The following is a 25,623-nucleotide window of genomic DNA, read 5'->3' on the forward strand; positions in this document are numbered from 1 at the left end:
TCCTGTGAGGGATCATGTGTAGTGTGTGGATGAGGGTCACATTACACAGGACATCAGGATTTGCAGGTGTGCTAGTATTTTATATACAAATATATTAAAATAGAGAAAGTAGTTAAACCCTTAAAATATAATATACACAGTAATGAATGCACTTCTCTCCAGCATTTTTGTAAATATGGAAAACATAAACTAATATGATGCCAGTTGAGAAAGTTTAATTTGGTCATTAAGTTCTCAGATTAAAGACAAATATAATTGCAAGTGACCTTATAATGTATTGCTTGTGTTTCATAGTTGTGTAGATTAACATTTTAGGATGATTATCTTTACATAGGCGAGAAAATACATAAGTAAATAATTTGGTAACATTGAGAGGTTTCATAGCTACTAAAAGGGAATAAATTGGGGATTTGAGAAGAATAACAATGTTACCATATGGGCCTATGTTTCAGCTTAAGGATTAACCCAAAATTCTTAATTTTATCTGATCAAGATAGGAAGAGTACAATACAGAGTTGTAGATATGAGATTTTTATAATTAATGCTAACCTATTATTCCCTAGATCTGGCCAGCAAAAAAGATAAAAAATAAAAGCAGCAGTCTTTCACTAGTAAGGAGTAGACCTAGGTAACATGTTTCAGTCACTAAATACATTTACACATGCAAAGGAACCAAGATTCCTTGAAAGTGTGTGATTTGAAGAACCCATTTCCTGCCCAGCAACCCTGCCTCCTCTGTCAGACTGATTTCAGTCCACACAAGCCATACTGGACTTTCAGACCCCATCGTGCTCCTGCCCAATCTGCTCTTCTCATATATGAAACTGAACTGACCAAAGAAGTCCACATGCTGGGATCTCATCACAAAGTACCAATGTGATGTATATAAGTCAGTAGGCAGTATCTTGCCCCTATATCTGTCAGGCCCATCGAATATTTGCCAGTCAACATTTGTAATCTGGGTGACTCCCAGGATGCAGAATTTAAAAGGAAATTTTATAAACTTCATCAAAATTCATGGAGTTTAAAGAAAACTTCAAAATTAAGAACTTAAGAACAAACACCTGAGTGATACCCATTAACAGACTGGCGTGGAAGAAGGAGGGGAAAAAGGGTCTCTCCAATGCTGACCTGTCTGCTGATGACACATCCTGGGAGAGAGGAGTGATTGTCTTCAGTCATGTGTCCCCTGGTGATTCCACCAGACTCCAATGGACAGCTTCAATCCAGTGGTTACACAGATAGTCCTCATCAAACTAAATTAGTCTTAAAACAAGACCTGAGGACATGAATCATGGAAAATGACTGATGGGAGGGGGTGATTGGAGAGAGAAAAGAGGATGGCAGAGAGTAATCGGAATGTATTATGTACATGTATGAATTTGTTAAAGAACTAATTTAACTGATTAAAAAAAAAAAAAAACTAAGGAAGTAGCTATTTGTGTAAGATTGATTTCCATTTTAAATGTCCTGAATATGAGTATATTTTATTTGGTTCAACAATTTGTTTAACCACCCTTGATTAATTTCAAGGTGGTCCAAAGCACTGTGATGGGGGAACTTCAGGAGACGAAAAGATGAACAAGACTCCCTTCTGACCCTATGGGAGCTCCCAATTGACCTTCATTGTTTACTGGTCAAGTAGAGGCAAGGTTTGTCTATCCTTGGTGGTGGTGCTTATTTAAGTGGTCAGTGCTTACAAATGAACTTTGCTAGCTCTTAATTTCACTCGGTGAAAGTGGCGATGCATCTGGGGTCTCCCATGCAATTCAAGATGCTCAGACTCCTTCGGGATGGAAGTGGGAAGCACACCGAATCCCTGCTGTGTCTACACTTTCTCTTAAATTGTTAAGTACCATGTCATACAGGAAGGACCCCCTGAAATGGCATCTGACATAGAAAGAGATAGAGAAAGCAGTTTTTGAGCAGGTGGTGCTTTTCTTGACCTTCATATTATTCCATCAGAAATTGCCTCAACTAATACTGACTTTTTAAAAATAAATCTTTGTGTTTGATGTCTATGTTATATCTTTGAATCATACAGTTTATTTTAATGATCTTAAAAAAATCAAGACCACCATTCTTTGAGAATACACAGGTAAAATCTGTAACAAGAAGCAGAAGGGCGGCCTTTCTGGAACCTTCTGGTCCCAGTTCCTTGTATGATTCCAGGATGGAGGGACCCTGTGGGAGGGAGTACGGAGGGAGGATGGACTCAATAGACACTTAGTGTAAGGAATGTGACTTAGATTTTTCCGCCTACAGCAAACAACTAACGAGCCTGCTTTTGCCCTGGCAAAGGTGTTGCTAAGAACGAGTGTGAAGTGAAAACAGAATGAAGAATTAAATAAAGAAGCCAAGGAGGGTGGGGAACAGAAACAAAACAAAATACTAGGATGTTACCTATAATTAGCCTGCTTGCTTCTAAAGGTAGTGGTTTCCGGCCTCACCTGGCATTAAGCCATTCATGGGGGTGTCAGTCTTGTAGAGTCAGGAGGGAACCGCCTGAAACAAGTCAGACAATTTACTAAACATTTCTTTTTTAAACATGGGAGACCAGTTTTGATGCTGTGATAAGAACTGAACAATTGCCGATAGACTTCTGCCTCTCATTTCTTCCAGAACAAACAGCTTGGGCTTTCACAGTAGCTGGGATTTCCTAGGTAACAGGAGTGTAAACTCGAGGAAAGGCAGGACCAGCATACAAATGACAGCGAGCTGAGCCAATCAGACCATGAGTCTGTTGCAGGATTTCCAGGCCATCCAATTAGCACTGAAAGCTTTGAAGGGCAGGAACACCTTAGGAAGACAGGTAAGAAGGAGGAGACACAGGGCCAGGTGCACAAGTCCGTTTCCATAGTTTCAACTTGAAGCAGCCTGTGGCTACAGATTAGCATTCAGGTAACTTAATGTTATTTATTCTATTAATTCTGGGACTTTTGCTTCATTTTTAACTGTGAAGTTCTATTATCTAAAAGAAAAGTTAAAAGTTGTTGAGAAATCATGTCTATCCCTAGGCTGTCAGTGCAAAATCCAAGGAGATAACATTTTCTGAGTGGTGTCTGCGTGCTGGGTCTTGGAGGAGAGCTGTTTAGGTGATTTGCTGTAAGTATCATGATGCTTCTGGTGAAACCGAGCTTAGGAGGATTCTAGTTCCAAATCACAAAGCAATCAAACAGATATACACCTTCATTCTTATTTATTTTGTGGTTTAGTTTTTACTGACTATGCCACACCCCATGGATTGATGACAGATTCAGAATTAAAATTAGGGTTATTCATTTAATTTTTTGGTTGATTATTTTGTTCACAGAGTACTATACTAACATAGATTCCCCTTCTCTCTCCCTCATCCCTTCCTCCTTTGTTCTGATCACTCCTCAAATTCTTGCCCTCTTCTTTATCATTGTCACATGTAAACATCTCTCTCTCTCTCTCTCGCTCTCTCTCACATACACACACACACACACACACACACACACACACACACACACACTCACTGAGTATACCCATTTAGTAATGCCAGTCAGTTCTTGTGTTTAGGGTTGACCACAATGTATAGTCAACCTATCAGGGGACTTTTCCCTGTAGATAAAGGATTTCCCCCTTTTCTCCATCTATTGATCACTTGTGGCTCTTACGATTTTTAATTTAAATAATTTTGAAGAATAATATAATTTTACCGTTCCCCCTTTCCTTTCCATTCTCTAATACCCCCTCCCCCATAATCATTTACTCTCTTTAAAATTGGTGATGTGTTTAGAAACACTAACAATATTTTCATGTCAGTAGGTGATGGCTGTGATCAAATCTGTCTTAGCGCTTTTGTTGCTCTGAAGAGATGTTATGACCATGGCAACTCTTATAAGGGAAAGCATTTAGTTGGGGCTCCTATATAAAAGTGTTTTGCTGATGAAAAAGTGAAAGGGTACCTTGGCAACTGGGACCAAGGAATGCCACAAAAATCATACCACACAACAGACATCATGCAAGAGATTTATTGGGGATTGGGACACAAAAGGCTACCTCAGAGCAAGGATGGAAAATGAACATGACTGAGCAAGCATCTACAGAACTGAACATTCAGTCTTTTTAGTATATGCCAAGAAATGATATATATATCTGGGTCATCTGGTTAGATTTATTGTTTGCATTTTGAGAATTTTCCACACAGATTTCCCAAGGGGCTGCAGCAGTTTGCAATCCTATTAACAGTGAATGAGGGCTTCCTTTTCTCTGCACCCCACAAGAATTTGTAGCTGGTTGTTTTGTTGAGCTTTGCCATTCTGAATGGGGTAAGATGAAATCTCAAAATTGTTTTGATTTGCATATTCATGGTTGCTAGGGATGATGAAAATTTTGAGATATTTTCTAGCCATTCTTTTCTCCTTTTTGAGGGAACTTGCTGTTCAGATCCAAGGCCCATTTTTTGAGTGGGTCATGTTGTTTTATTTGACTTGTTCTTAAAAGTTGTTCTTTAACATTAATCATTTCTCAGATGAATAGCCAACAAATATTCTTTCCCATTTTGTAGGCTTCCTATTTACCTGGGTATTTATTTCTGTAGCTGCAGCTACATACAAACTTCCCAGTTTTATGTTGTCCCACTTTTTAGTATTGGACTTATTTTTGAGCAAATGGAATTCTATTCAGGAAGGTTTTTCAGACATCTGTATCCTATAGAGTACTGCCATGTTTTCTTCTAGCAGCTTCAGTGTTTCAGGCCTCATGCTTTGGTCTTTGATGTAAATGGAGTTCTAGTTGGTCTAACTAATAAAAACCCAGAGTCTGGTCTAGAGGAAAATGCTGAGAGAAGAAGGAGCAAAAACCACTGCCACACCTTACCTCCTTAGTGTCTCAGCAGGCCAGGGAGTGAGTTCCTGTTTCTCCCTGCTTATATCCGGTTTCTGCCTAGCTATCTCAATTCCTGTCTGTCTGTACAGACTTCCAGACCTTCAGATAGGCTTTATTTAAACAAGTAAGATATCACCACACTTTAATCCTTTTGCAGAGTTTTTGTGCATGATGATAGGTATGGCTCTAACTTCATTCTCCTGCATGTGGATGTTTAGTTTGCCCAGCACCATTTGTTGAAGATGCACAGAACCTCTGGCCCCCGAGATTGTTTTTAGTGTCTTTGTTAAATATTTAATGGCTAAAGTTACATGTCCTCCTGTTTGGTTTAGTCCTTTGCTTTTGTTCCATGACCAAAAACAAATTGAGGAGAAAAGGGTTTATTAGGTTTGCACTTCCGTGTCATAGTCGGCAGGAACTCAAACATGGCAAGGACCTGGATGTAGGAGATGATGCAGAGAGCACTTGTAAATGGTGCCATTACCTAAGCAGGTGGTCATGGGCTGTATATAAAGGCTAGCTAAGCGCAGCATCTGATAACAAAAGTGGTTGTTCTTCCCTGGCTGTGAGTGGGGCCCTGGTTAGAGCTGTGTGGGATACCAAACAGCAGCCTTGGAGTTTCTGTTTGAATGTCTGGCCCTGGCTTCTGCCAATGTGGGATTGCAGTCTGTACGCTACAAGAAGTACTTCTTTTTTTTTTTCAGAGGCTCTTGGTCAGTGTCTTTACGACAGATGCATATGAATTTCAAAGGCAGCTCCCTGCAGAGAGCTGTATAATGTTTGAGGATCTGCAATGTCTGCTAGTATCTGCATAAGATGCTCAGGACCATCCTCTCTCAGGGACCCTCTGCTGATGGCAAGGTGTTTGGGAAGAATGAAAGTGTCGACCTTATGGAAGTATGATAATTTCTTTCCTCCCTGTACTCTGGTTTTAAAGTAAAGCTTCACCCTACTGATTTTTTTTTTCTTTTAATAAAAATTTGCTCTTGATTCTGATCTGACAGATAGCCTTGGGAACACAATCTCCCATGTGTCTCAGGCCCCCAAAATCTTGTTTTCCCTCTAGATTGAGAATAGTTTTTCCTCATCTTTTGTATTTTGCTCAATCTAAAGGCAAATGGAATTACGCATTTGTAAATATTGCAACTTAGAAGGTATACTCTGAGAGCATAACAGTCTTCTGTTGGGGAGGAGATGGCAATGTCCCAGTACCTTGGGCAATGTCTCCTCTGAGGCAACAATGTGAGCTGTTAAGAGGGAGGACACACTACTCCAAGAGGCTATGGTGTTACCTGATTTGCTAGGCATGCTTTGTTCAAATTTTTTGTCCTAGACTTTGTTCTGTGGAGACTACAAAGGCTCTTTGTTGACAAAAGAATGTTTTCTAAAATGTGAGTAATTTATACATGAGTATAGATAACAGTATTGATTTGCTCTTAAACCCTTGTACAATTGTTTATTTAGTTTGTAAAATTGGTTTAAACTCAGGATTTAAATATGGGTTTTCTCTAATGCATGGAAATATAAGTTGAAATCTCTAAGAATTATTATCAGGATGTACTTTATCTTTATACTAATGAGAGAGGGGGGGAGAGGGTTAGTAGAAAGGAGAGAAAGAGATTTCCTCTTATTACATTACTATTTCAGTCAGGGGACTGAAGTCATGGCATGCTTGTGGAAGACAAGGGAACACTTACTATAATTGTTTTTGTCCTTCAACCCTGTGGGTCCCACCTCCTTTTGCCAGACTTAGTGGTGAGCATCTTTGCCCAGGAAGCACCACAATGGCCTCAAATAAAACAACAGAAGCAAATCAAAAGATAAACTCTTTGTTAATTATTTGCAAAACATAGTTCATGCTATAGCAGGTAAAGCTGACATGGTGTAAGTGCTAAATGATATTCCCTACTGCTCTTATTTTTATCTTTTGCAAATTGTTTCCCCATAAAGGCAATAATAAATACTCCAGGCTTTGTGCCATAAAGTCTTTGAAACAACTTTCATCTTTGTAGTTGAAGCATGAAGATAGAAACAGGCACTATATAAACATGGTACACTGATTTCCAGTAAGTCCTTATTTGTGGAAGAGGGTAGAGGGCCAGATTTGGTGTGTGAGCTTTGCTTTGATGTTCTAGGGCAAATACCATTATTGGCTATGTTTTTGTGAACATAGGGAATCTTGTTATGGTTATCGGGTAGTTCAGAGATGCACCATGACCATGAATAAATTTTAATAAATAAGAGGCTTTATCAAATACTGGCCAGACCTATGGATATTGGACAGGACCACACTCTGAGATTCAAGACACACAGAGGATGGCTCTGCTAGTACAATTTTACAAAGTTACTGCATTTTGTGTATCAAATTAGCTCACATCCTATAGTGCCTAATTTTTACAACAAACACCCTGCAGATGCCTCAGTTATCTCCAGCATGCACATCGTTTTTTACAAAAGCAAAAGTAGTGCTCAGTTCTTCCAAGAAAAATAGAGGCAGTAAAATTTATAACAATTAGCAGTTTATTAAGATTAACTTGATTCTTCAGGGGAAGTCATATATCTTGGCAAGTTTGCGGAAGGTGCATTTTACAAACTAACTCCATAGAAGCTGCAGTAATTTCTTCAAGTATTCCTTAAGTACAATGGTGTTCAAAACTGAACATGTCCCAGGATAGCCAAAACAGCCCTGCACAATAAAGGAACTACAGGAGGCATCACCATACCTGACTTGAAGCTCTACTATAGAGCTATAGTTCTGAAAACAGCTTGGTATTGGCAAAAAAAAAAAAGACAGGTAGACCAATGGAATCAAATTGAAAATCCTAATATTAACCCACACACCAGTGAACACTTTGACAAAACAGCTAAAATTATACAATGGAAGGAGGGTCTCAACAAATAGTGCTGGCACAAGTGGATGATAGTGTGTAGACTGCAGATAGACACATCTCAACATAAATCTAGCTACACTGAACCTCATAGAAGAGAAAGTGGGAGGTACCCTTGAAAGAATTGGTACAGGAGACTGCTTCCTAAACATAACACCAGTAGCACAGACACTGAGATCAACAATTAATAAGTGGGACCTCCTGAAACTGAGGAGCTTCTGTAAGGCAAAGGACACAGTCAACAAAAGTAGGAAAAGGTCTTCACCAACCCCACATCTGACAGAGGGCTGATCTCCAAAATACAAAGAACTCAAGAAACTAGTCACCAAAATACCAAATAATCCTGTTAAAAAAAAAATGGGGTATAGAACTGAATAGAGAGTTCTGGAATCCAAAATGGCTGAAAGACACTTAAGAAAGTGCTCAACATCCTTAGCTAACAGGGAAATGCAAAGCAAAACAACTCTGAGATACTGTCTTACCTGTCAGAATGGCTAGAATAAACACCAATGACAGCTTATGATGGAGAGGATGTAGAGAAAGGGGAACACTCCTCTACTGCTGGTGGGAATGCAAACTTGTACAGCTATTTTGGAGATCAATATGGCAGTTCCTCAGGAAAATAGGAATCAGTCTCCTACAGGACCCAGCAATTCCACTCTTAGGCACATGCAACAAGGACTTTCAACTCTGTTAATAGCAGCATTATTTGTAATAGCCAGAACCTGTAAGCAACCTAGATGGCCCTGAACTGAGAATGGATAAAGAAGATGTGGTACATTTACACAATGGAATACTACTCAGCTTTAAAAAAAAAAAAAAAACAAAAAAACAAACAAAAAAATCAATGGGATCTTGAAATTTGCAGGCAAATGTATGGAACTGGAAGAAACCATCCTGAGTGAGTGAGATAATTCAGCCACAAAAAGAGGAACATGGTATGTGCTCACTCATATATGAATTTTAGACATAGAACAAAGGATCACCAGCCTACAATTAATACCGCCAGAGAAACTAGGATGCAAGGATGTTATGAGTAGTCCCTCCCCAAGCCTGGTCCCAGAACATTAGCCCCAATAACACATGGAGCCACTCTATTAGATATAAAACCATTGGCCTGTTACTAGCATTTCTTATTGGCTAACTCTTTCCTAAATATTAGCCCATTTCTATTATTTCTAAGTATTTCTACATGGTCTTGGCTTACCAGAGAGAGGGTCTGGAGCTCTTCTCTCTCAAGTGTCTACATGTTGAATCTCCTCCTACCTCTTCCCGAATTCTCCTCGTCTCCTTGTTCTGCCTATCTTGCTTTCCTACTGTACAACAGGGCTTTATTTATTAACCAATAAGAGAAACATATTTACAGAATGACATCTCCCATCATATCACATGTCCCATCACAATGAGGAACCTAAGAGATTCATACAAGGTCCCTCACAGAAGGGGAAAGGGACAAGATCTCCTGAGCATATTGGGAACAGGGGGTGGGGGGCAGTGAGTGGAGATGGAGTTAGGAGAAAGAGAAGAGGAGGAGAGGAGAACATGTGAGACAAGGAAGATTGAGTTAGGGGATGAATAGAGGAGAGTAAGAAAAGAGATACCGTAATAGAGGGAGCCATTATAGGTTTGAAGAGAAAACTGACTCTAGAGAAATGTCCAGAGACCTACAAGGATGATTCCAAATAACAATCTGAGTAACAGTTTAAAGGCTACCTTAAATGTCCTTCCCTGATAATGAGATTGAAAATTAACTTATATGCCATCCTAGAACCTTCATTTAGTAGCTGTTGTGAACAGATGCCAACAGCCACAGCTAAACACTGAGCCAAACTCCTGGAATCCAGTTGCAGAGAAGGAGAATTGATAAGAAAAGAGGTCAAGACCAGGTTACAGAAACCCACAGAGACAGCTGACCTGAACGGGGGAACTCATGGACCCCCATACTGATAGCTGGGAAACCAGCATTGTACCAACTCAGACCCTGTGAATGTGGGTCTCAGAAGGCCTGGGCAGTCTAAGGGACCTCTGACAGTGGAACCAGGATGTATCCCTGGTGCATGAAAGGACTTTGGGAGCACATTCCCCATGGAGGAATACTCCCTTAGCCTAGAGGCAGGAGCGAGGGCCTAGTCCCTACTCCAAATGACTAGACAGATTTTGATGATCCCTCCTGCAAGGCCTCACCCTCCCTGTGGAGTGGGTGGGGAATGAGATGGGAGGGGGGTTCCGGAGGCATGGGAAGATGGGAGGGAGTAGGAACTGGGATTGCTTTGTAAAATAAGAAAAAATAATAAATAAATATAAAAAATAAACTTAAAAAAACTGAACATGTTATTCACTGTTACAAATTCAACTCTGGGATGTTGAACAGTATATGGTTTGAAGAAACAGTGGTTGGAAAATGTGAAGTCACTGCTGTAGTAAATTGTGAATCCTGTCTTCTAAATGTGAATGTTGTGGGTGCTGGGTGTGCCTGTAGGCAGTTTAGATTGTAGAGCAGTGGCTCTCAACCTCCATAATGCTCTTTTTTTATTATTATTTTATTTAATTTTATATAACAAAGTCCAATTAAATGAAAACAAACATTTATACACAATATTTGGGAATTTGGGCATCGTTCTTTCCAAACTACTTCCTGATGGTAAGGGGCGCTGTCATGGGGGATTCGAAGAAGATTCAGATATCCTGGCTGTAGTCTGTAGGGCTGTTTTGTCCAGCTGTTTTGAATGTAGGATCACCTTGTAATATGTTTCAGGCGGTCTGGTGTGATCAAACCACATTAGTCTGGAAGGAATCCACATCTTTTCGTTTTCTGTGGAAACAAAAATAGAAATCCTTTTCCCCAGTAACTTGTCCTTCAACTTAAATTTTGGAGTCAAAGCATTTTTTTTTTTAATTTTACATGTCGATCCCCGTTCCCTCTCCCTCCCTCCCTCCCCCCATCCTTCCCCCCTCCTTCCCTCCCTTTTACCCTCTCACATGCACTCAAACACCCTCCCCTCCCATCCCCCCACCCCAATTCCATATGTAGGGGAATGCCATCCAGTTGGGGTCATGTAGATCTGACAGGTCCTGTGAAGTAGGGACTAGGGCTTCTCTCCTGTCTCTAGATTAAGGCAGTTATCCCTCCATGGGGGATATGTTCGCAAAGTCCTTTTGTGCACCAGGGATACATCCTGGCTCCACTGTCTGAGGTCTCTTAGACTGCTCAGTCCTTCTGGCTGAGACCCATATTCAGGGGGGGCCTGAGTCAGTCCCATGCTGGCTTCCCAGCTATCAGTCTAGTGGCCGTTAGCTCCTCCTTGTTCAGGTAAGCTGTCTCTATGTGTTTCTGCCGCATGGTCTTGTCCTCTCCATCTGCATCTGGGTTCTAGTTCGACTCAGTGTTTATGTACTCCATAATGCTCTTTAATGCAGTTCCTCAGGTTGTGGAGACCCCAAACATAAAATTATTTCATTACTACATCATAACTGCAATTTTGCTACTGTTATGAATTTTAATGTAAACATGTGATATGCAACCCTACGTTGAAAATTACTACTAGACAGTGTTGGGGCATAAGCTGGTCTAGAGCTGCCACATTCTAGCTTTCTGAAATCACTGCTTCTTCTGCCCACTGTCGTAGACACTGTAGCTTGCCAGTTCAATTTCAAGGTTCCTTTTTATGAACAGAACCTTGGGGTAGGGTAGGGATGGGAACAAAGTACTCAGCCAAAAATCAGGATCTCCATTGCACGAGTGACCCACAGATTTCCATGTAGAAGTCGAATGAACTTTCTGGAAAACACAAGGGGGCAGGCTTTGCTAGGCAGTGTCTCTCCTACTACTTGGGGGTATGGATGTATTTACTGGTGTTGTTTTGTTATTCTAGACATTTAGGAAACTTTGAGTATAAAAGGCAGTCTTGGAGGATGGACTGACACTAGTATCTTGGGACTCCCTCCAGACTTTTCATACATTGAAGGAGATCAAACTCTTATTCTCTGCTACGAATAATGATTATGCCAACAATCCATACCAGATATGCCAGCCTATATCAATATTGCACTATGACATTAGATTTCTATCTACTAATCCTAGTCAGTTTTCTGGAAATGTCAATTGAAGACACACACACACACACACACACACACACACACACACACACACACACACAGTTCATTGGATTTATGAGTGTCCATTTATTAAATCTTATATAGCAAATGATTCCCATAGAAACACTCTAAAACATTACACAAGTGACTTGGTGATTTAGGTGAGTAATGGCTACAAAGACAAATGCCAACTGTGCCTCTGGCTCTTCCTGCCTCTGAAAATGTCTCTGTGTAGCCCTGCCTGTGTGTGCCTAGCAGACCCCATCCAAGTTTTTGCCCAGTGGGGAGTGCTAAGACACAGTGCTCTCAGCTACTTTCCTCCCAACCTGGAGTGAGCATGAAAGCACCTGGACAGAAGTGGGTGGCAGGTCACACGGTCTGGCTGTGGCCATTGGGTTAGCGCCAAAATGTTTAGGCACATTCAGATCTCACTCCTGACACCAGAATGTAGAGAGGAGATTTTCTCCTCCTGCCTGTTCATTGGCCATAACAGCTTTGTTCATCAACCAATAAAAAGCAGCCCATATTTGCAGCATAAAGAAGGGCCTCCCACATCAGGCCTGTGGCTCTTCCTGCATCTGAACAAGGTGAGGAAAAGCTTTGCTCTGAAGTGGAGTTGATACCACTGCCTGAGACCACAGAGTTTGGAAACATACATTTCATTTTTCTTTTCTGTAGGCTTTGTTAATCTATTTCCTGTCTTGTGTACAAATCTCCTAGACCTGTGCTCACCTTGGGTAGAAATTATATATCTTCTTACTTTGTTCCTTTAAGAGTTTTCACTTGGTAGGCTGATTAGACTCAGAATAGACTGCAAGTTATGTTCTGACCAAAAACAACAGAGGCTCAATCCAGTCCAGGGGAGAGTCAGACAGGAGGAACAACAATGTGAGTGTTCACCCATACCTCCTGGACACTGCCTGGTAATCCCAAGGGTGCTCCATGTGAGGAGATCGGAATGTAATCTTTGTGTTTGACTAAGCCTGGATTGTCACTGCATGTATGTCTCAGGAACTTTCGAAAGGCATGCTGAGCAGGTTTCTCTCTCTTTCATAGTCAGTAGTGCCAAAGAGGCTGATATCAAACAATTAACTTCTATTGAGAGTAGAATTTATATCAGCCACAAGAGGGCAAAGGCAGACTGGCAGAAAGAAAATGAGACCTAGCCAGGCATTGTAGTGTGCATTCTGCCAGCCAGGAGACCAGGCATTTCCCTCCTTCGCACGTATTCCTACTGTGTAATTCGCCCTTTCTCCTCCCTGCATCTTCCCAAATTGACTCTGTTCTTGTAGTTTTATTTGAGTGGGACAAAGCTGCTCTGGTTCCCTTGACCACATGCCAGAGAAACCAAGGGCAGGGTTGCATTTTTGGAGATGCAGTAAGACATTTCTTTGGACTTAATAATAATGTGGATGTCATTTTTTGGTGTTTTAGGGTGTGCCCGTTAATATGCTAGAGGGCACTTTGATGATGGGGTCTACTTTTGTGTTTACAGGTTGCTGTCTATGTAGTGAATGAGAGAGGGAGAGGGAGGGAGGAAGGAGTAGTTTAATTTTCTGCCACCAGGTAGCACTAAGGAGAGCCCAATGAACTGCAGAAGTGTAGGGCAGGGCCTTAGAGCCTCTTTCTCCTAAGGGGCAGCCTGAAAGGGTCAGCCTGAACAGAACCTTTAAGAAATGCTCCCAGAAGCAGATGTCTGTGTGCTTTCACATCCCATCTGGGAAGAGTGTTGGAAATCCAGCTGAGAACTCTGTCCGTGGGAGTCAGCTGTGTGAAAGAGCAGTTTGCTTTGAGGATGGCTGTTCCACTCAGCCTCTGCCCAAGACCTTCAAGGCCAGCCTTTTGCCGCACTGTGAATGTTCCTCCACCTGCCATTGTGTGTATGGGTTGATGGTGTATGGGCAGAGGCAACCAACAGCTCTAGATACAGCCCTCGTCCTTTTTTCTCCTCAAACCTCAAGATCAGTCACTTGGCATTTTAAATGCATCCACCACAGTCCACAGGATTCAGACAGCATATTGGACACAAAAAACTCATCCATCCTGTATGTCCCATAATCTGTGACTTCTCATAGCTGTGACATACATGCACAAAGACGCACATGTGCAAATGAAATAAAAATAAAATGGCGTACTTCTCTCCTTAGGCTATTTACACTTTGCTTTGACCAAAACATGTGGCACATCAGTCATCTAAAATGTATGGTGACCTTCCCAGTTATACACTCCCAGCCCCAGCTTAGGTTTTTTTTTTTTAACCTTTCTCTTATGAGTAAAATATGTGGGCATCATTTCCTCTCTGGTGTCTCAGAAAGTCTCAGTGTAGAAGCAGTGATAGCTGTGCTTTTTTTTGGGGGGGGGGGTGAACTGTAGTTCAGGGTTGGGACTAGAGGGATATACCTGGCAACGAAGACTGTGTACCTCCTGTTGCCCCAAATCTAACAAAGTGGGCAGAGGTTTGTGGGAGGAACGGGCTGAACTGAAAAGGGAGCTGACTCTGACATGTGGTGAGCCAGCACATGGTGGTGCTGTGGCCACACACTTTGGGAAGGGCTGCTTCCTAAAGCTAGTTCAAGCTGGCTGATTATGCTGCTGTGACCAGTCAGTCTTTTGGAGTCACACACACTTTAATTGGGCTTGTGATGACAGTGACAACATGACATCATATAGGGAGACTACAGCACATGTGTTATTCAAACCTCAGAGCTCTGTATATGTCTTGCCCTTCTTTTTTGGAGATAATTCTCTGTCCCGACTTTCTCTCAAATCCCAGGTCTTGCAAACTGTATCTTTTTCCTCTTTGGCCTTAATTTGAGGCTTCAGAATTCAAATGAAGACTCTATGCCATTCAAGAGATTGATTCTTTGAGTTACCCTTCTCACTCCTAGCTTTTGCCCTAGCATGGTAGATTGCAAAGAGGACATAGGTAATATTGGCTGTTTTTTTGATGAATTCAGCGACTAAATGATGAAAAAAGCAATGGTATATTGTGCATCTTAAGTAACATGCTTGGCTATAGTTTTTCCTCTGAATTTATTTCCATCTGAATATTTCTGGAAAAGATCAACTAGGGGAGAAAGGTAGACGGGTGTGTGTGTGTGTGTGTGTGTGTGTGTGTGTGTGTGTGTGTGAGAGAGAGAGAGAGAGAGAGAGAGAGAGGCAGAGAGAGATAATTTTTTATATTTTTCTTTCATTTAAATCTTGTTTGGTATTAAAAGGCATTAGCCTACTAAAGAGATTGTGTGAGTTACTGGTAAGCATTACTAACATTCATGTTGAGAATCTCAGTGAAAACAGTAGCAACAGAACTCAGCATTTAAGCCACAGAGGAGAACATTAAATGTAGGATCAAAGGGATATAGGGCATTATAAATAAATAACTGTAACTGTAAATACATATACATATATTTCATAATTGGTTCAAATAAGTGAGTACTAAGAAATTTACCATTAATTCTTACTAATGTTAGAGGTCAAATAGTTTCTCTAACTTTCATGTATACATACATCCTGATTTGTTCAAATTTAGCATCCTTAGCTGCTGCTGAACTCTTTCTTTTGTCCCTTTTCCTTTCACTATGGGAGGGGGTGTGGTTACATGGAGGAAGACAAGCTTCAGAAAGATTAAAGCATATTGGGAAATGGCTGTGTCCAGAGTGAAGAGAACACATGTCATTGAAACTAGATACGTTGTAAATATGCCAGGCACATAATTGGCATAGTTAAAAATTGTAAATTCTAGGAAGTTTGAGACTATTTCCTGAGGGCAGTAGGGTCTAAATTCCAATAACATCCTGTGGATTCTCCTTTCAGATGGCAGGAACAGCACGCCATGACCGTGAGATGGCTATCCAATCCAAGAAAAAGCTCTCCACGGCTACTGATCCTATTGAAAGACTGAGATTGCAGTGCCTAGCCAGGGGCTCTGCAGGTATCAAAGGTCTTGGCAGGTAGGATGGTGTCTTCATTACTTTTCAATTGCAGTGACTAAACTATGAATAAGGCAATTTACAAAAGAAAACATTTAATTTGGGTTCATGAATGGTTCTAGATGGTTAGAGTCCATGACCATCATAGCATGGAGCATGCCAGCAGGCAGGCAGGCGTGGGACTAGAGTAGTAGCTGAGGGCTTATATCCCAATCCATAGACAGGTATGGTGCATGCTTTTAGGGCACACTTATTAATCTTTCCCAAACAGTTCCACCAAATGGGGACCAAAAATTCAAGCATATGAACCTATTGGAACCATTCTCCTTCAAATCACCACATTTGGGGTGAAATGAAATAGACAGATCAGAATTTTCTAGGTGAGCCTTATGCTGACTTTGTGATATTGGGCAAATCATATCCTCTTAAGGCCTCAATTTCTTATCTGTGAAATTCATCATTGGGAAAGCTTATCTCTGAGTCTTCATGACAGTGTTTGGTTCTTAACCCCTAATTCAGCAAAGCATGTGTCTGTTCCAAGGAAGGGAAGCTCCTGGGGCACTGGAAGTAAAGAAAACATGCCAAGAGTATGGACACTTGGAAGGACAAGGAGAGAGAACCTCCCCAAAGCTGGGGTAGAAGAAGGAGATGGAGCAATGATTAAAGAATTTGGAAAAATAGGAATGGTGGCTGTTACAAGCAGTTTGCCCTCCAGCCTGGTCCCAGAGCCCTGTCAGCCCCAAATAATACACAGTGATGCTGTATTAGATATAAAGCTGTTGGCCTGTTACTAGCATTTCTTATTGGCAAGCTCTGTCTTAAATATTAACCCATTTCTATTAATCTAAGTATTTCCGTGTGGTCTTGGCTTACTAGAGAGAGGGTATGGAGTTCTGTTCTCTTAAGTCTTTACAAGTTGAATCTCCTCCTACCTCTTCCCGAATCCTCCTCATTTCCTAGTCCTGCCTATCTTGCTTTCCTATTGGCCAACAGGGCTTTATTTGTTAACCAATAAGAGGAAGGTATGTACAGAATGGCATCTCCCATTAGGTGGCACATAGCTGTTACCTAGCACTTGGGAGGTGGAGGCAAGAGGATCAGCAGTTTGATGCCATTACTGGCTTAATAATGAGTTGAGGCCAGCAGCAGCCTTGGCTACATGAGATCTTGTCTAAAAGAGAATTTGTAATTTGCTCCCAGCCAGGCTTTCATGTCTCACTTGCCACTGTAACTGCCCAAGGGATAACTCAGTGTTCATCCTCAGTATTCTATGTGTCAGGGATCCTTATTACATTCCCTGATATTTGATAGCATGAGTAGACCTGAGAACAAAAAATTCAAGGAGAAAGGAGATTGGGATCCTCCTAAGAATGGCTGCTGCATATTTTAACAAATTATAATGAATGTCTTCCATAAGCCTGGCCTTGTACATGTTTTGGGGGCCTTACAGGTGGACAAGCCTCTATAGGTCCCATGGAAGTCTACAATTAATGGAGTAAACATGTTCTAAATGTGCCTTTCAGTGGTATGAGATGTCTGATAAAGAAGTACAGACTGTCTAAGTAAGGAGAAGCCAACCTCACACCCAGGGGCTGAAGAAACTTTTATTTCCAGTACCAGGCACCTGGGGAAGCCCCTCCAAAACATCCCAAGAAACACATACACAAGTCACTTCCATGCCTTTCTCAAACTAAGCTTGGCTCTGTTAGAGTTTCAAGGCTGTAGATACATGGACCTTGCTATTCATGCTCTCACAGCCACTGCCTTTCAGTGTTGTGTGTTTCTAACCTCCAAGTCTATCTTAGGTTCACTTCCTTGTCTTGAGTGCAGACCTCTGAAGAACCCTGACATGTGTTCCACTAATGATCATGCAATTGGATTCTTCCTGCTGCCCATGCCATTCCCATCTTTTGTTACTATTCTGAACTAACCCCTCCACTGTGAGCTGCTACCAACTCACCCTAAGCTTTCTGCTTAAACTTCCCTCTGTTTCCCTTATTGTTAGCCTTGGTCTCCCTTAATATGTCCTCAATTCATGTAGACGGAAGCCCTCTCTAGACCCTTGCCTTAAGATATTGAAAGGCAGGCACTCCCTTTTCTTCTAAGTCCAGACCCTAGTAAATATACCCCCACAAACACAAACATTCTCACCAATTTTTCCTTTGAAGAGTATCTTTTTAGTTAGTATCTGCCATCTACCAAGCTCCAGAGTGCTCATTCTGTGAAACATACGCTTGTGGAAGTATCAGTCTACTCTGTCTTAATTATTTATTCTGAAGGTCAGCATCAAGATGACTCTATTATCATTTTGGCACCTTTACTTTTCGACGCTGAAATCTGGAAAATTTAATAGTATATATTCTTCCTTATACACTTCCTGCTGTCCAATAATTACAGATAGCTATTTCCATTGCTAATATCCTGAATTCAACTTATGTTTTATACATGACAGAAAGACCTCATCTTTACTTTGTCTCCCTGTACATTCCCAGGAGAAAATTCTCTCTTGAGCTCTAATTTATATTTTATATCAGAAAAGACATTCTAAGATTCTAACTAATTGGCAACTAGTGAAAAATCTCACATAGTTGCTTTACTATCCAAAAGCAAGATGAATCACTCTTTTCTGTAAATGGAGCTATCAACACTCATCATCTCTTGAGTTGGAAAATTGAGAATTATCTTCATCAGTCCAACACACTGATGATTTGATTTCTTCAGCATTTTGAGGTCTCTTCTCATACTGTCATCTCAGTTGCTTATGTGCAGACTCTCAGCCTCTTCCCCCTGGACCTTACCACACCAGCATTACTGCTTCATTCACCACCAAATTTTCTGTATTATAATTCTTTCCACCAGCTCTTTCTAAGGGCCTCTAAAACTTACCTTGTTGATATTCTGCTTATGAAAATTATGCATTAAAATTCTTCATATTCTTCTATCAGCCTACTTGTCCATGCTTACTGCACCTCCTTTAACCTTTGGTAGCTGTCTTCTTGCTTCCACAGATGGGCAAGGGGTGTTCCAATTGATCTGAAATGCTTCTTTTTCCAGAACTCAGAAAGACTGATTGCCCCATCCCTCCTATATATCTTTGAATAAAGTCCTTAAGGATAGAGTCTATGTATACATGTCCACCTATGTATTTCATATTACAATGTTTAATCTAATGTTTGTCAGATTATAAGATGCCTAGCTGATGCTGAAATTTGTTGAACAATCCAAGATATGTTAGCAATTTATTTATTTCAAATTTATCATTAAAAAAGAAACTTATCAATCTATTTCTTGTAGTGGGAAAGTTTATTCATTAACTCATCCATTATCATCTGGTGAATGTTAATAGAGTGCCCTACATAGTAAATTTATAACAATAAAACACATAGATATGGGCTCTGCCACCCTATAATCCATGTTCAAGTCTGTATGATGCACTTATTTACTTATACAATATCCAAAGTGTTCTTTCTAGTTTTTAAAATGAAATATAAAATATAAATGAGTAATAGTCTAACATTTTATTTATTCTTATATTTTTCATTGCCATTCAGTGTAAATAGTTTCATCATAGTATTTTATGCCCTTTTGTTAATCCCCTCCCCATTGTCCCCTTCTATTTACTTCTTCTTGCTGGTTCCCTTCCTCCCGACAGTCAGGCATCCGCTTTTATGTCATTTGTATCTGAATCTCTCACCTTTACACAGAGCTAGCAGAGAAAATTGTAAGTCATGACTTAGAAATTGCACATTATTTTAGCATTAATTAGAAGTGTAAACAGTATAGACTTTTACGGAAAAGTGAGACCCAGTTGTATTCAAGTTTACATAGCTATTGTTACTGTAGAACTAGAACTCAAGTTTATCCCTTTGAAATCTCAGATGATAATTCTATCTGCTATAATTCTAGCAAAAATATAATTCTTAGGGCTTTAGTATGGGGAATGCTGTATGAAGCAGGAGAAGGGAAGAGTGGAAAAAAATAAGATCATTATAGTATGGTATGACATTTATAGAAAGACCTTAAGTATCACAAGGTCAATGAAAAGATATAGCATTGCTTTCATACAAGTTGTAGGTACCATGTATTTGGAATGATTAGACTCCTTGGCTATAATATACATGTTTCTAAGCAGAGGCTTCCTGTGGACAAAACAGCATCTATAAGGTTTATGTGGTTTGTGCACATATGTTAGAGAATTAGAAGCTTTATTTATGCTTGATATTATTTTTTGGAGATTTTACCCATATTAATATGATTAATAAAAAAACTATACTTCAATTGCTTGTTTACCTTTTTTGGCATTTGTTTAAGTGGAAGATGAAGAAACTATGGATTTATTAGCAATCATGGATTCCTGAAAAGGGTTACCCTACATTAGTAGCTCTTTATTATTATAACAAGATACCAGGGATAGTAAATGTACAAGGAGAAAAAGTTCATTTTGACTCATAGTCTTAGAGGTTTCAGTTTATGATAAATTAACTTCATTGCTTTGGGCCTGTGACAGGGCAGTGCCTCAGCACAGGGAGCATGCAGTAGAACTAAAGCTGTTTCTTTTTGCTGTCTGGGAGGGAAAACAGAAGAAAGCAGGCAGGGTCCAGACTATATCCTTTGCAAGGTCATGACTGCAATTATCTAAACTACCAACCTCCAGCATTGCCACCACACCTGACAGCCAAGCCTTCACACCTAGATGTTAGGGAGACAGAAAAGATAACTACTGTAGATGTCATGCAATTAGACTCAAACAGTGCATTTGTAGCCTTCTCTGTGTGTATGCATACCCATGCACCTGTGTTTGTAGATTTGCTTTCCCATAGGAAATGCTGAAAGCCTTTGATCTCAAGAGTGAGTCTGAAGAGAAAACTCAAAAACACTGTAATATATTTGAAAGCAAACAGCAGTGGTTCACTTTTTTATCTTCACACTTACACATTGTTCTTTGTGGGTTTTTTTTTTTTTTCATGTTGTTATCTTTAGAGTGTTTCGGATCATGGATGACAATAACAACCGAACCCTTGATTTCAAAGAATTTTTGAAAGGGTTAAATGATTATGCTGTGGTCATGGAAAAAGAAGAGGCGGAAGAACTTTTCCGGAGATTTGACAGAGATGGAAATGGGACGATAGACTTCAATGAGTTTCTTCTCACATTAAGAGTAAGTACGTTCCCCAACCCTCACCCCAGGAATCCACGTTTTCATGTGGTTTGGGTTGGCTACTTCAAGGTTTTGTTTTCAGAACTTGCTAGTATATTTCAGAGGGGGTGTGAGTAGAACACTGAGCCAGCTGAGAGACTTTCTCAAGTATCTCACTTAGATTTTCACATCACGGATGGGAATAATGAACCACATGTGCCATAGAAGAGACTCATTCAAATGTGTATTTATCCGAGTGTGTGTGTTTATTTTTATTTTTTAAATTTATCTAGCCCCCAATGTCCAGAGCCAGGAAAGAGGTAATCATGAAAGCTTTTAGGAAGTTAGACAAAACTGGAGATGGCGTTATAACCATTGAAGACCTTCGTGAAGTTTATAATGCTAAACACCATCCAAAGTACCAAAATGGGGAATGGACAGAGGAGCAAGTCTTCCGGAAATTTCTGGACAACTTTGATTCACCGTATGACAAAGATGGATTGGTAAGTGAAAAAGATGTATCCAGATAGAGTTTATCTACCCACATTAAAACTGGAAATGGGGAATAGGTTCAAAGCCTTAAAAAAAAAAAAAAAAAAAAAAAAAAAAAACCTCAACATGTTGACACCATCCCTGTTACAAATAGAAGGAAACATTCCTTTGGAGCCATCTGAACTATTAAAAACTAAAGTGAAAAAAAAATGTATGTTTCAAACATATACTGAGACAGATATATCTTTGTTGTTAGGGGATCCACAGGCTGCTAATTGCTCATCAAGGAAAATGTAGTGTTTTGAACATCAGTTACTGTTGTCTTCATATACCGCTAGCTATATTCTCAAGAATTTGATTACAATAAAAGTGTGCTTAATTTTAAATAGGACCAAGATGCTTTGGTATAGATATGCAAGACATTTCAGGACATCCCATTCCTTTTACACTTGCCCTTAGGAGCATCATTTGCTATCACACTTTGCTGTGTGAAAAAGCAGCTCATAGTAAAGGGAATTCCAGACAGCAGAATTGACTCTGACTCATCCTTTAGTAAATTTTGAGATTAGCTTGCACATCTAAATGGCAGTGAACTTCAAGAAAAAAGTATTCACTCTGTCTTTACAAAAATGTTGTATATTGGAAGAGATGGGTTGAGAGACCTAAGCTACTTGTTTAAAAACTTGGAGGCAATTTTTGCCTCAGAGGACCTGAGAGTTATGGTGATGGGGGAGGGGTACCTATCAGCCTAAGCCTCAGCAGCAGCAGCACTTCTTAACCTTTGGGCATTACCAGTAAAGGTAAGTGGGGCAGTGACTAGGAAGGGGCCGTGCTTATGGGAAGAAGAGGCAAGCCTTCTCCTTCTGAAGGGAATTTCCCCCTCCCTTTCCCATAAAACTTGATGACTTGTCTTGTTATCTAGGGACAGGATGTAGGAAGGGGAAGCTCCCTTGCCACTGACATTTTGCTGGTCAGAGATGGAGAAGTAGTTGAAGTAGTGTCTCGTAGGTTGAGGAATTGTGACAGCAGATATAGAAGGGTCCCAGCTTCTGTTGGACAGCCAAATGTCTAGGAGAGAAATAACAGAACTGTGTATTTCCTCTAGGGCTGCTGCCTTTGATCTACCAAGACGTCAGAGAAAAATAGCCAACTGCCATTTCCCCTAATAGCTCAAGTCTACTTGGATCCCTGTTGTCTCTGGTTCTTTCTGCAGGTGGTTCCTCCTTGTCACCAGGGGAAATGTCAGCTGCCTTTGACTCTAACAAGTCCAAGTAGTCCTTTGTGATTCAACTGATTTAACGTCCCCACTTCAGCTCCTTCTGACATTCATCTCAATCAGCCACGCTTATCTCTCAAATTCTCAAAAGGTTATTGAGGGTTTTTTTTTTGTAGTTACAGTATTTGATATTTCTTGAATACCATAAACATTTTAATAATGTTGAATATTAGCTGTTCATTGGCATTGGGTATATCTTGAAAACTCAGATGACTAGTTAAACTGAGAGAACATGAAGCCTGATGTTTGGGGAGGTGTACCCCAAGTCTTTGTATGGTTAATGTATGCTCTGTTGGTGCTTACACAACCATATTTGGGATCATTAGATGTAAAATATTGAAAGAGCCTCATTTTTATTACTAAACTTAATATATATTCAGCCTTATTTTGTACGACAATGAATCTGAACAGTGTTTTTTGAACACTTATCAACTGGTTGTTGTGCTAAGGGCTTTACAGATATCTTATTTAATAGACATAATAAAATAAATATGTTCATAAAAATGATTCAACCTTTTGTGGTTTCTGGGAATTAAACCCAGGTGTTTTTAAAGAACAGCCAGTGATCATAAAGCTAAACTATCTCCCCAGCCACCAAACTTCCGTGGTTTCAATAACAACTTAAAAACATAAGTAATTGGTTTTTGTTTGTTTGTTTGTTTCTTTGGTTTTGGTTTTTGGAGATAGAGTTTCTCTGTGTAGCTTTGGAGCCTGTCCTGGCACTCACTCTGTAGACCAGGCTGGCCTCAAACTCACAGAGATTGGCCTGCTGCCTGTCTCTGCCTCCTGGGTGCTGAGATTAAAGGTATGCACCACTGCCACTGAGCTAAGGAATTGTAGATACACACACACACACACACACACACACACACACACAATTTTTTTCATATAGACAGTAATTCCTATGTGTATGTTTTTATTTGTGTTTACAGATGAATGACCACAGATCCACCATTCTGAGTTTAGGGTCATTTTCCTGGTATTTTTTACTGGTTTTGAGGGAGAAGGTTTGGGAAACACTATAGGGAGACATTGTAGGTAACCTGGTTAACTCACAGCTTTTTGTTTGGTTTTCAAAAAAAAAAAAAAAAAGGCATATTGTTCAATAAACCCCTATAGTACATGAAAGAGATAGCAATGGTCCCCAAAATTAAGCTATATGGACTAGAAACAATTCTTCATTTCTTTATGACTTTCCTTTCTTGTGAAAGTCTTAGTCTTTTGGCTGAGAGGTTGTCCAACTCTTATTAACTCATGAGACTTCCTTCCTTTTTTCCAAATGGAGAGTCCTCTGAACCCTAGTGTTGTTCTTTTGCTGCAGCTAATGCCTATAAAGCACAAACATGAGACTCAGGGCCCATGTGGAGTTTATTGAGAGAGGGGAGAGAAAGGGGGGTAGCTGGTAGCCAACCCAAAGCAGGAGAGAGAGAGAGAGAGAGAGAGAGAGAGAGAGAGAGAGAGGGAGAGAGGAGAGAAAGAGCAAGAGAGGGGGGCCAGAGAGAGAGAGAGAGGGGGCGTGCTTGGGGAGCTTGCTTTAAAAGGGGGGCTTGTGCATGCATAACTGAGTCCTCTGGCAGCCAGGTAAAGCCTGACATAGTGGTAACATGGCCATGAGTGTCCTGCCCATCGTTGGGGGCGGGGTCAGCAGGCTGCTAGTTCCTAACACCTAGTATGGATAGACACCTCTGCTGACATTCCAGTCATGTGCACAGAGTAGAGCCTAGGGAGGAGTGGAAAGAGAGAAGCAAAAGGTAATGATTTTGCTCACTCTCAGACTTGAATTAGCAATTCATATCTAAAAACACATGCAAATTACATTTTTTTTTTTTTTTTTTTTTTTACTAGAAATTGCTTTCTTTACCCACAGGACAAAACATTCCTTGAAAGGTGAGACAGTATTCTTCTGACATTGGACATGACTTGCTTCCAGCATGTGCCAGAAAGACAGCATTAACTGCAGCTGAAGACCACCTACTTCTTATTCTGAGTTTAGTCTCTGTGTCTGAACCAACAGGCCCCAGTTCTTAAAGAAAAGATGATAACCCATGCCTCACTCTCCACCGAGGGTGACTTGGACATTTTCAAGGCTTACTTCTGCCCTGAGCCACCCTCACCACTATCCTTAACTTGGTTTGGTCTTTACTTTTGTTTTAGGTCTGTTCCTCAGCAAAATCATGCACACAGAAATCCTTGGTGGTCATGCCCCTTCTCTTTACAGGGTTGGAAAAAGGCCTCCATTAAAAACAGAAGCAAAGTATCTCTTCTCTTTCTAACTTTTCCTCTACAGGTGACCCCTGAGGAGTTCATGAACTACTATGCAGGTGTGAGTGCATCCATTGACACGGATGTGTTCTTCATCATTATGATGACAACTGCCTGGAAGCTCTAAATGCCTGAACCTGGGGACCCGGCCGTGAAGATGGCCACATGATTCCAAATGATTAACCCTCAACTCAAAAACTCATAATGATCTTTTATCTCATCTTCATTGCACAGCTCCTTCTTTGCCAACACAGTGTATTTTCTAGGGCTGATATAAGGGCAGAAATAAAGTCACTAAGTGGTTAACTGTGGACATCTCCTCTGAATTTGTTTTCTCTTCTCTAAAATAGGAACTATTAAAGTTACATCTTTAAATCTAACACTGTGGCTGCTGGGTCATGCAGGTGTTCAATCAACTTGGTCATCAGCAAAATTTTGAGTATTGTACCTAGGACCTTACATTTGCCCAGATAGCTGATATTTTTTTTTCCATTTAAGCTAGGTGTGAGAATAACTATTCTATTTGTATATCTATAAACTCTTACAGGTTTTAGACTCAATTTTGGGACTAGAAGGAAATAACATACAGGATTCATAATTTCTGCAAGTGAATCTGGGTCTATGGAAGTCTCCTTTTGGCAAGTAGACTAAACATGAGTGTTTTGTTGATTTCTATCTTACTGATGTAAG

At 40.3% G+C, this 25,623-nt stretch overlaps 1 protein-coding gene across 1 annotated transcript; it reads left to right on the forward strand.

The window, feature by feature from the left end:
- Positions 1-3,048: 3,048 nt before the first annotated feature.
- On the forward strand, positions 3,049-25,244 carry Capsl (calcyphosine like). The gene is made up of 5 exons (XM_051182703.1): positions 3,049-3,105; positions 15,651-15,787; positions 20,747-20,924; positions 21,197-21,406; positions 24,959-25,244. The coding sequence occupies exons 2-5, from the start codon at positions 15,651-15,653 to the stop codon at positions 25,058-25,060; spliced, it is 627 nt and encodes a 208-aa protein (XP_051038660.1). The 5' UTR covers positions 3,049-3,105; the 3' UTR covers positions 25,061-25,244.
- The last annotated feature ends 379 nt before the right edge of the window (positions 25,245-25,623 follow it).

This window comes from Phodopus roborovskii, unplaced genomic scaffold (genome assembly GCF_943737965.1).
Source record: "Phodopus roborovskii unplaced genomic scaffold, PHOROB, whole genome shotgun sequence".
In the NCBI taxonomy this organism is placed as follows: Eukaryota; Metazoa; Chordata; class Mammalia; order Rodentia; family Cricetidae; genus Phodopus; species Phodopus roborovskii.